Genomic DNA, 12183 nt, shown 5'->3' with positions numbered 1-12183 from the left:
CCAACACAAACTGAGGCAGCTGTAAAACAAACTTGGTATGTTCTTGAAAATCCCTTCCGTAAGCTCTTAAAAAGTATGCACAAGGCTGGATTGCTACCTTATGCTTGATGTTACTATACAATGCCTTTACATCTAGGCTAGTAATACTAGGTATAGCTATGTATCCGGAGTGATAGTCAAATTGATGATTTCATTCACAAATTCACAGGTGCCTTCAATGTATGAAGGCAATATGTGTACATATGGACACAGTACTCTGTCCACATATCTACTTGCCCTCTCTGTCAAGTTTTGCTTTTCTGAAGTAATGGGGCACCCTGGTGGATCTTGTTTTGTTAGATTTTGGGCAAAGCATAGAAAATCACATCCCGAATTGGGCAGATGGTCATGTGCCAGCTCTGTCTGCAGTAGACTTATCAGGGTTAGAAAATGTGAACGCAGACTATCTTAGAGGAAAGTACTGGATCAGGGAGAATGGGCACAGGCCTAGTAGCCATTACTTTGGCACACATTGTCTTGGAAATGGCATCAGTTTTACAAGCCTCTGTTTTTGGCCCTCCATATGGATATGGTCATCCTGTGTCAAGACTCTTTCATGACTAAGATGGTTGAATAAATATATTATGCTTTCCTAAGGAAGTTGCCTTACATTCTTTGGATTTAGTGTATGTGAATGCCATGCCTGGGTTTCAAATGTGAGATTCTCTGTTCATGGTTGCAGATGACCCATATAAAGGCCTTGCACAGCAATGGGCAAACTACGGCCCGCGGGCCGTATATGGCCCGGCGGACCTTTTAATCCGGCCCGCGTGATACTGTCAGGATGGCTGTCAGGATGTGTGTAGGCGGGGCAGAGTGACGAACGCGAGGGGAGCTAGGCTCCTCTCACAGTCCGCCCTGAAGACCGGTGTAGCATGAAAATCTGTCTCCTATGAGGATCTGTCCCCCTCGACGTATCTGCGCATGTGCCGGAGATCGCCGATCAGCTGCTAATGCCTGAAACTGGCACATGCGCAGATACGTCGAGGGGGACAGATCCTCATAGGAGACAGATTTTCATGCTACACCGGAACGGCGCGGGAACACGGCGAGAGGAACGCGCGGAGCAAAGGTAAGTGAATTGACACAGGGGGGGACTTAATATGGGGGATGAATTACTATATGGGGGATGAATTACTATATGGGGGATGAATTACTATGGGGGATGAATTACTATATGGGGGATGAATTACTATATGGGGGATGAATTACTATGGGGGGGATGAATTACTATGGGGGGGATGAATTACTATGGGGGATGAATTACTATATGGGGGATGAATTACTATATGGGGGATGAATTACTATGGGGGATGAATTACTATATGGGGGATGAATTACTATATGGCGGATGAATTACTATATGGGGGATGAATTACTATGGGGGGGATGAATTACTATGGGGGGGATGAATTACTATGGGGGGGATGAATTACTATAGGGGGGATGAATTACTATGCTTACTATGGGGGAATATTACTATACTTACTATGGATGACACATACACATCATTTATCTACTCTTGGTCCGGCCCCCGGGTCCAATATATGAACCCATTGCGGCACTCAAGTCAAAAAGTTTGCCCACCCCTGGCCTTGCAGCATCCACTACTACAATTTCATTCTGCATCAGGCAAACCATTGTCCAAGGGCATTAAAGTACCAAGAACTAATGTTGCCAGTTATAGCACACTCCAGGAGATCAGTAAATGCATACTGGAATTTCCACCATCAATTTATCAGGGTTGTAAGGCAAGCACTTGATCATCAGTTCATACATTCAAGTTCTACATGGTGGATATGGCAGCATCAGATGATATCAATTTTGGGTATAAAATGGTTGCAGGCAGCAGACTCACTGTATCACTTTCTTTTGAGGCAGTGTGGCTTTCCATTTTTTAACCTGTTGTGGCACTGCTTTGAGATGTTGCAAAGCGACAAAGAAAACGAGAAGCGCACCAACCTAGCGCATTACCTCAGTAACCAAAATTTATTAATTAAAAAATAATACTCACAAACAGCGAATAAAATCAGGCATGTAAGTCCTCAGAGGGACTTGAAAGATAAGGAGCCAGCGGGAATCCCATCATGGGGGTAGATACTCAGTACAGCTGACCCGTTTTGAAGGGCATCCCTTCTTCATCAGAGCTAGATACTCATACTTTTTTTTTCCAACTTGCTACCCTTCTCTTGAATGTTCAGATATCAGATATCACAGACTTGACCTCTAGCCAAAGATCCAGAAGGAAGTATATTTGGCCAAGTAAATAAATAGTAGGTTGTTAGATCACGTCCTTCAAGAAAAGCATTGCACACCAACTACTTAGGGCCAAAACCGCCGTTGTAATGCAGTAACACAAACATTACTGCAACACATGTTAACGTGGGTGACAGGTAATACTGTGCCACATAATGTGATAATGTTGGTAATGAAATGAGTGGGAACCCTCTTTCCAATGCACAGTCTGCCTGTGACAGATGTTAATAAACTGTATAAAATCTTACTTTTTATGCAAGGTCTCACGGTCAACAATTAATAGGACATAATTTTAGGAAAAATAATTTAATTGAAAAGTCTTGGATAGTTGTTTATAGGCTTGCTGGCAAACAACAATCTGCAGAGTACAGACAACAAAGCAGACCCATTTGTTGATCAGAATTTCTTCACTTTGGCTAGACGGTTGTTCCTCCACATGTGCAGTTTTCGAAGCAGTTTCCAGTACTGAGGAGTATCTGGACTTCGCTCTTCCAAAGGTTTAGGTGGACCAAGATCTAGCTGGAAAAGCCTGTGATAAATATGGAATGGACAAAACATGTAAGATTAAAGTGGATCCCAACAAGCTGCACAGAAAAGGTTCTACTTACCATTCTGGGTATTGAGAATCGTCCTTTAACTGGACATCTGAACCAGACTTGTATATGTTCAATCCCATAGCATGTGTGGCCAAGACAGATGGGTCTTTGCAAATTTCAGGGCCTTTTTGAACTTCTTTGACAAGTCCTTTTCCTTTCCCTTTAAGAACTGCAAACACATATCTGTGTAAATAGTAGTTTGAAATTGTATTTTTTTTCTCTTGCACTAAAATTACATAAGCACAGAAGGTTAAAGTAATTGTAAAGCTTCCCTTTTCTTCAAATTAAAATAAGAAACTGTTATACTTCCCTGCTCTGTGTAATGTAATTTGCACAGAGCAGCTCAGAATCTCTCCACATTAAGCTAGATATGATAAAAAAAAAAAACATAAGAAAACACCACAACTGGTCTTACCTACTTTATAAGTCACCTATTTCTTATGTGTTACTAAATTTCAGTGTGCTGCATCCCTTTCTTTTCTGAAGGGGTGTTTTGTGGATTTTGTCTTTTTCTTTCCTGAAGGGTTAATTAACATACTCACCCAGAAAATTTAGCTCTGTCCAGCTATAACCCATTACTCACTGCAGCTGCATGCTGGATATTGCACTCCCATTATCCCGTGACGTCATTTGTTCCTTCCAGGTTCTTGCAGCCCTGATGATGCCATGGCCAGATCAGACCAGCCACTCTATGAATGCCGATGCCTCTTGGAACACCTGATGCAGATATCCCAGAAGATTGTGGCAGTAATACTCATCATTCCTGCCTGGGCAAGAGAGGAAATAGGGGGCCCAGTCTGAATTTTCATTAAAAAAAAATTGTTGACTTCTTACATATTCGAAATGGGGAAAGTTGCTTAGATAAATTGAGGGCCAATTTACAACGTGTTTGACTGAAGCACACTGTTCCAATGCTATCAGTCATCCTCTGTCTAATCTCCCCTGCGTGTTCTAATGAGCTCCACCAACATGTTGCCTGCCTGAACTTGGTACTTAAAAATCCTCATGCATCTCAGAATCTCAAAGGCATTGTTAGTAAATTAAAGTGCATAGTTTACCACAAGGACATAGTTTGATACAAGGCATAGCAGAGCAAGATAACTTCTTAGTCCTTTGTGGTTTCTTTTTATTGCTATAGATTGTTCCCATTTCTTTGGTGTGGATGTAGGAGTATTTTCTACCATGATCCCTCCCCTATTCTGTTCATGTACCAGGTTCAGATGGCTTACATAGCTTAGTTATAGCTAACCCACTATTAGTACTTTTTGAATGGCACCTGACTGATGCAAAGCAAATGTGGTTCCAATTTACAAAAAGGGATCAAAATGTATACCAGGAAACCACTAACTAGCCAATACTATGGAAGGTATTTGCCTACAGGGCACTTATACCCCCTTCCTGCCCAGGCCAATTTTCAGCTTTTAGTGCTGTCTCACTTTGAATGACAATTGCGCGGTCATGCAATACTAAAACCCATATGAAATTTTATCATTTTTTTGAGACAGATAGAGCTTTCTTTTGGTGGTATTTACTCACCTCTGGGTTTTTTATTTTTTGCTAAACAAACCAAAAACAACTGAAAATTTTGAAAAACAAAACAAAACATTTTTTCTTAGCTTTTGTTATAAATTTTGTAAATAAGTGATTTTTCTCCTTCACTGATGTGCACTAATGAGGCACTGATAGGCTGAACTGATGGGAACTGATGAGGAGGCACTGGTAGGTGGCACTGAAAGGCAGCACTCATATATGGCACTGATAGGTGGCACTGATAGGCGGCTCAGATGGGCACTGATATGTGGCATTGATGTACACTGGTAGGCACCGATATGTGACATTGATGTGGCACTGATGAGCACTGGCAGGTGGCATTGATGGGCACTGACAAGTGGCATTGATGGACACTGACAGGTGACACTGATCATCAGGGCACACTGATCATCAGTGTAGATGTCCCCTCTGAGTAATGCCGATTACCTCCTCTCCTCACGAGCTGTCAGCGTGACAGCTTATGAGGAGAGGAATGCCGATAACTGGCATTTCCTTATTTACATGCGATCAGCTGTGATTGGACACAGCTGATCACATGACAGAGCCGACGTCTTTGACTCTTTCCGTTGATCGGTGATCCACTGTGTCCCCATTGTGCACGAGTGAGAGGACATCATATGACGTCCTCTCAGACGAGAAAACCGCTTTGCGTCTGTCATTTCCTTATATGGCGGGCGGGAGGCGGTTAAGGAAATGGCAACCGACTCTATTCAGAAATTTGTCTCCACTAAAGATATCATCAGTGACAACCAGCACAGATTTATGAAATATCATTCTTGTCAGAACAACCGGTTATCATTTTATGAGTAAGAAAATGGATGGTGAATGTCAATGGAATGCAATTTATTATGATTTTGCTAAATCATATGATACTGTACCTAAAACATTTAAACTATAAAATAAAAGTCTATTGGTGTTGATTATATGAGAAATATATGTACATGGATAGGAAAACTGATTACATAAACGGGTCCAAAGAGTAATGATAAATGACATATTCTCTGAATGGTCTAAAGCTGTGAGTTCAATTTGCTTATTAATGATATAGAGGTTGATTTTAAACCTCAGTTTCAGTGTTTGTGGATAATACCCAATTATGCAGAGCAAAAAACATCCATTATAAAAATCTTGATAAAAAAGGAGAGCAGCTACATGGCAGATGAGGTTCAATATTGAAAAATGTAAAGTTGTGCAAAAATATATACACATACAAAATACACATTAGCTCAGACCTTCAGGGTTTAGGGATACTTGTAGATCACTGACCTAGCAATGCCAAGCTGCACTTAACAAAGCAGGCAGAATAATCTCATGCATAAAAAAATGGCATATATTGGAGATAAAATTGATAACTCTACCCCTTTACAAGGTACTGGTTTAGTCTAACTTTAAATTATGCAGTTCAGTTTTGGTCCCTAATCATCAGGAACGACATTGTTAAATTAGAAAGAGTTCCGCGCAGGGTAGCAAAATAATTAGCAGGAATGGAGGACCTCACGTATGAAGATCGATTACACAGATTACAGATATTCACACTGGAAAAGGAGGTGCTTACAGTGGTTGTAAACCTCAGACATGAAATCTGAACAAAGAATATCCCTCTATAGTGTGTATTTGTCTCAATCCGAAGCACCAAGTGTCATTTCTGTCTGCTGCCTCGTTCCTCCGCTATCAGAATAAGTCACTTCTGACAAGTTTTCCTGACACCAATAGAAAAATGATGGCAGGGGAGGAACCTCTAGCAGATTGACAGCCTCAGCACTGTTTTTGTGAGGTGCGTGGAAGGGGGAGTGTCTCTTCCCTTCTATCAGCTCTCAGAGTTCTCCAAAGTGTAATTTTAGATTTCTGTCCCCTTTTTTCTGAACTCTCAAATAAGCTTTATAAATTCAGCACTTTGAACTGATGCAGAGAGAAGACGACTGTAGACAGACAGGTACAACTTATGTAGGAAAATTTGTTTCATCTTTGTGCATCACCTGAGGCCAGTCACCTTAGTTTATGTGAAGGTTTACATCCACTTCAAGTGGGGATATGATTATAATGTACACATATATCAAAGACAACTCTAGTAACTGCATTAGACTGTTTACTCTAGGGTCCCTGAAGAGGACACGCAGCCATGATTTGAGGTGTAAAGAAAGGAGGTTTAACCCTAGATTGTGGAAAGAGTTCTTTACTGTTAAGAGCTGTTGTAGTGGATTGTGATAGACAGTCCACGTTTTATTAGATGATCAGTAAAATGACAATTTTATAGTCTTGCTACTTTCTGTTTCTTGCTCTTTAAATTCCTTACTCTCTTAAGTAAACAATCAGATATAGGTTGACAGAACAATGATGATAATTAAGATGGCGCCTTCATCCGGAGTCTCACCCTTGGTGACTCATTAGGAAAAAAGTATCTTTTAATGTAAACAACCCCCATAAAAGGGAATGAGTCTTTTTGGGGAAAATGATTGGAAGATATCAACACGGATGGAAGAACACGCAGAAACCCAGTGGACTTTTCACCCAATCAATGTATATGCTTTGCCTGCATCATAAGCCCTATAAATGATACTGTTAGTTCCTCAATAAAACAGAATTTTAGGAAGTTGGCAAACTTGTGGAACGTCTAACCCAAACCCCCCGAAAGTAGTACTAGCTGAGAATATCATCCTTTAAATACAACCAAAAGAAATCTCTATTTTTCTCAAACAAAATGTAAAAATGTCATTTGGGTACAGTGTTCCATGACCGAATTGACAAAGTGTGACAGCAAATACTCCTGGGCAGGAAGGGGGTGAAAGTGCCCGGTGTTGAAGTGGTTAAAGAGCTGGAAGTGGGCACCGGCACGAAATGTGTGCTGACCTTTACAGTACAGATGGAAAGCACTGTTCTCTTTACAGTAATCTGTTGTTACAAAGAACCTACAAAAGAAGTGTTAGTGTTCTCTTCCCCCTCACCCGCTTTCTTTGCGTATCCCCGTAGCTGTACGCTCCCGTTACTTCTAATCAGAGCGCCTACAACTCTAAACGTTGCTGGAGCAGCCATGGTTTACACCAACTTCCGGGTCAGTGGTGGCGCGATGCACTATGGGGTGGTAAGGCTCTAACCCCGCCTCATCTCCTTGGATTCTTTTCCGGCCACAAGACGTCCTAGCGTGAGAGGAGTCTAGCTTCAGAATGGAGCTCCATTAGCGTCAGGAAACACGTGACCTCCACTCCCCCCCTTTTTTGGAGAACTTTTTTGGAGATCACATGATTCCTGTCGAGTGGAGCTCTGCAGCCTCTGCTTGTTTGTTACATTAAAGTTCACTAAAAATAAAAAGGGGGAGTGGAGGTCACATGTTTCCTGTAGAAAAATGGAGCTCCATTCTGCTGCCAGACTCTATTGCCCAGCTGTACGCACACATAAGCCCCGCCCCTACGTTACCCACAGTTCTGATCTCCGGGGACTACATTGCCCGGCATGCCCTGCTCAGTTTCACAGCTGCGTCCCATGGCATAGTATGGTGAAATGCGAGAGCTGAAGTTGTTGTAGCGGCGGTAGAAGTAGTAGAGGAACATGAGGTGACCGAAGAAGCGCTGAAGAGTTGAAAGTTATGGTGCAGGAAGTCTTTACGGAGTGGGCTGACAAGTGAGGCAAGGTGTATAGGACCCAGGACCCCATAGATGTGACACGTCGCACTGACTGACACACGGTAGGACAGAATGGAGACTGTGTCTGCATCCCCTCACATGGACATGGAACCCCAAAGCGGCTTTAGTGAGGGAGCATGCTGCAAACAAGACTCCCCAGACAGTTTGGGCAAAGGGCCCCCTCGTGTAGACAGCTACTCAGAAATGGACACCAGACCCCCTCTGACCCCAGATACCATGATGGCCTTGGATATGGACTCACAACTAGGCACACACTCCCTGGAAGGCGCTTTCCAGATGCACGAGCTCATCAGTGACCTACCAACACTGGACTGTCAGCCAACTGAGCCAGAACCCACCTCCCCTACTGATAGTCCTCTGAATACCAGCGATCAGGTGTACCAAGAGACTGCCACCTCATGCCCACCCTGTCCCCTGCACATAGCCATAGGGAAAGGCCAGGCGCAGATGGTGAGCCGGTCTTCTGATTCCGACCTGCAGGCTTCTGGCAGCCGTGGACTGTTCTTGACAGATGGTGACACTGGACAGATGTTTAGGCTTTTTCAGTATGAGGGGGGCACGCTGGCAGACACGAGTACAGGAACGCCCTTGGCTACGTTAGACGGCTTAACTAAAAATGAGGAACACTCAGGTACCGGCATGTTGGCATGGGAGCAGGGAGAGACGCCTTCCTCCTCATCTTCCTCCTCTGAGCTCAGCAGAGAAGATGCTTCTACTAATCATCCTGAATCAGAAATTACTCAGCAACAACGACCCCCGCAGGAAGATGACCAGGAGGTAAGTAATGGTCCAGCGCGCTCTCCATTGCTCTTGTATTGCATGTCTTGTGGTTTCGCTAAGGCCTGTTTCTCAAAGGCTTTAGCTTGTATAAGCAGTGTGAACTGCAAGCTTGTTTACGACGAATTTGCAGCGCTTTCAGCAAGGCGTGTTGATGCTTTTAAAAAAGTAGGGATTTAGAAAAAAAATTATACTCGCCTAGGTGGATTCAGCATTGAGAACTGAGCAATCAAAGGCCGCTGATCGCTCAGTTCTCAGCAGTCTGTGAGTAGAGAGCTAGAGACTGTCAGTTACAAACTCTGCTCTGTTCTGCCCTTCTAGTGGTCACTGGAGCAGGGAGCTGTGGAGGGAAAAGGAGTGACTTGCTGAGAGGCTGGGCCAGGCATCTGGGTGGATCTTGACCATATGGTCAAGATCTTTTCAGAGCCTGGATAGTCTCTATCATGTCAGCCAACAGCAGGCTTCAGCCCATTGATGGCTGAAAAGGGGTCACAGGATTGCAGAACGTCCAGTAAGATCTGTGTAGATTATTTGCAAACAGGAGCTAAGGGGCACTTTAAAGCTTGCTGAATGTTTCCTAGAATCTTGCTGTTCACACTGCTCTTATACAAGTTGAAACCCAACAGCAGGCTTCAGCCCATTGATGGCTGAAAATGGGTCACAGGAGTGCAGAACTAACTGCGATCCATAGGATAAGTATAGCGTTGGCTGTGCGTCTCCTTTTTTAAAGTACCAGTCAGCTCCAGATTGTAAATGTTGAACACATCCAAATGTGAGTGCTGTTTGCCACTTTAACCACTTGCTGTCCCATGTTACTTTTTGACATTTTGTACATACTCAGTTTAAAATCTGTTTTTTGCTCTTTTTGGTTTTTTTTTTTTGCTTGAAACTTACTTTGAACCCCAAACAGTATATACTTTCTGAAAGCAGTGGTCCTGTAGATTAAAATGGTGGTCATTGAAATTTTGTGTTGCACAATATATGTGCAGCCATTTTTAAAATGCTAATTTTCAGGAAATATTACACAACTTTTGGGTAAAAAATAAAAGATTATGTTGCGTTGAGTAAATAGATACCAAACATGTGAAGATTTAAAATCTTGTACAAGTTTGAAATTGTAACAAACAATGGTACCTAAAATTGTTCACAGCTGACCCTTTAAAAGCCTTTACAGGTTAGCAGCTTAGTTACACGTGAACTCTGGTGCTAGACTTACTCCAATGCTTGTGGCGATACCTCATGTGTGGTGCAATCACTGTATACATAGGCGTGCGGGACCTACGATATGTGTGTGCATTTGCGCATGAGGATACAGGATGGGCCACTTTAAAGTTTTGGGGGGTTTTTTTGGATTTACTTTTTTTTTTCTTTCTTACAGTTTTTTTTTTAATTTTTGCTTTTTCATTGAACTGTAACTACCACAAGAATTAACATCCTCCATTTTGATAGGGCAGTACCTCTTTAAGGAGAGATCTTGGGTATTGGTGTCTCTCCTCTGACCTCAAGGCAATGGTTCAAATACAGATCCGTTGGATTGGCTACCTCCCTGTTTGTTACTGGCCAGGTAAGCAAAGGGCCGCAACCTGAAGTGACAAAATACACGTTGAATTTGGCTTAATTCGTTACAGAAGTGGGGGGGGGGGGGGGGGAGTGTTCCTCCTCTGTGCGCGCCCAACAGCTTACAGTAGTCCCTCACTCCCTTATGGAACAAGAGAGCCTGGGCACGATGAAAGGGGGGGGGGGGGCTTCTAAGCCCTCTAAATGTGTTGGGATGGCTTTACAGCCACTTGGAACACTTTTACTGTAAAGCCAATTGCTGGCTGCAAAAAAAGAGAAAAAAAAATTGACGCCAGGATCATGATTGCAGCCACAGCCAGTCCAGGCTGTGTACATGTAAGCTAGATGGAAATCAGCTAAACAACTTTAAGCTTGTGGAAAGCCTGCTAGCAGCTTGTTTGTTGTGTCAATCAGCACTTCCAGTAAGATCTGTGTATATCATTTGCAAACAGGAGCAAAAGGGGACTTTAAAGCCTGCTTGAAGCTTGATAAAAGCGTTGCAGAAGCTTGTTGAAAGTTTCCTAAAATCTTGCTTTTCACACCGCTCCTATACAAGTTGAAGCCCATGTGAAACAGGCACGTTACAGCCTTTCTCAACCATCCTAGATTGTGGTCTAGCCTTCCTTTATTCTTGGCACACAGGAGCACATGCCCCAGGCCTTTTGAGTGCCCCTGGTCTCATTTAAAACATGAAGATGCATTATACAGTTTTGAAACATTGTACAGTATATTTTATCTAATTTTAATCCATCTAATATTTTCTCATTGTAATGTTGCATTACTGTTTTTTAGACTAATTTTTGTTTTTGTATAATTAAAAAGATTATAGTCTTCGACTTGAGCCAGGCAGGTCGTTGTGGTATCCTATCACCCCTTCAACATTTTTAATCTGTGTGCTTAACCATGATCTGGTCTGCTAGGACCCTGGAAACAAGTCCGCAGTGCTTTTTTGATGCGTTTTGCGGTTTTAATCTGCCCAGCAACAAGTTGGCCAAAAAACCCCTAAGCATTCAAAAAATGCATCAGAAATGCACTGCAAAAAGCATTGCAGAACAGACAAAATGCAAACTGCATTGGTGTGAACCAGGCCTGAAATGCATTGCAAATGCAGCAGAAATGCATCAAAAACGCACACGTGTTGTGTTTTTGATGCATTTTGCATTTTTAACCTCTTGCTGACCATTCACCCACACGGTACTGTGGAGGGGCGGCAGCTACAGGCAAAGTGACATATGGGTACGTCGCTCTGACTGTACTAACACGGGGCACTGAATGCCCGAGCGGGTGCGCAGCACTCCCCACCTGCGACTGAAGATCCGGGCCTGGTGATCATGTGATTGCTATGTGAACGCATGATCACAATGTTAGCAAAGCTGTTGTGAATCAATCTGATTCATAACAGCTCTGCTTCTCTTATTGGTGAGTGCTCACATGATATATCGGCCAATTACAGCACCCTGTACCATGTGACCAGCTCCAGACAGTCACAGATCACTATTATTTTGAACTGTCATAAACTTAACTCATTCATGACAGTTCAAAGCAAGCTTTGCATTGCAGGAACAATGATTTCTATTTACAGTGTAAACAAGAAAAAAAAATCCCTGATCAAAGCCCCTCCTCCCCCGCCAGAGTAGTACAATGTTACTATGGTAACATTGCACTACTCTGATAAAAGTACTTTAACAAAAAAAAAGGTAAGGTTTTATTTTTTTTAAGTATTTGCCAACCGCCTGCCCGCATTGTGTGGGCGAGCAGAGGCTTTGGGC

General features: G+C 42.8%; 2 protein-coding genes across 2 annotated transcripts in view; one reads left to right on the top strand and one right to left on the bottom strand.

Annotated features, from left to right (window-relative positions):
• Nucleotides 1-2002: 2002 nt before the first annotated feature.
• On the bottom strand, nucleotides 2003-7533 carry MRPL54 (mitochondrial ribosomal protein L54). The gene is made up of 3 exons (XM_089687459.1): nucleotides 7385-7533; nucleotides 2904-3060; nucleotides 2003-2824 (listed from the first exon to the last, which is right to left on the bottom strand). The coding sequence occupies exons 1-3, from the start codon at nucleotides 7470-7472 to the stop codon at nucleotides 2692-2694; spliced, it is 378 nt and encodes a 125-aa protein (XP_089543585.1). The 5' UTR covers nucleotides 7473-7533; the 3' UTR covers nucleotides 2003-2691.
• A 330-nt stretch (nucleotides 7534-7863) lies between these two features.
• The window catches only part of APBA3 (amyloid beta precursor protein binding family A member 3), a 75591-nt gene continuing 71271 nt past the window's right edge, over nucleotides 7864-12183 (top strand). The window contains exon 1 of the mRNA XM_089687458.1: nucleotides 7864-8857. Within this exon, the coding sequence (XP_089543584.1) occupies nucleotides 8132-8857 (726 nt within the window). The 5' untranslated portion in view covers nucleotides 7864-8131. The remainder of the gene's footprint in view (nucleotides 8858-12183) is intronic.

Source organism: Staurois parvus, unplaced genomic scaffold (genome assembly GCF_062004578.1).
Source record: "Staurois parvus isolate SC_StPar_1 unplaced genomic scaffold, SC_StPar_1.0 ptg000425l, whole genome shotgun sequence".
Classification (NCBI taxonomy): domain Eukaryota; kingdom Metazoa; phylum Chordata; class Amphibia; order Anura; family Ranidae; genus Staurois; species Staurois parvus.
The sequence above is the reverse complement of the archived record's forward strand: the minus strand, read 5'-3'. Positions and strand labels throughout refer to the sequence as shown.

Excerpts from the sequence above, each read along its gene's own strand:
- MRPL54 (XM_089687459.1), bottom strand. The coding sequence starts at position 7,472 with ATGGCTGCTCCAGCAACGTTTAGAGTTGTAGGCGCTCTGATTAGAAGT. Across the intron at positions 3,061-7,384 it reads GGGATACGCAAAGAAAGCGG|TTCTTAAAGGGAAAGGAAAA; the intron begins GTGAGGGGGAAG and ends ATGTGTTTGCAG. Across the intron at positions 2,825-2,903 it reads GATTCTCAATACCCAGAATG|GCTTTTCCAGCTAGATCTTG; the intron begins GTAAGTAGAACC and ends TATTTATCACAG.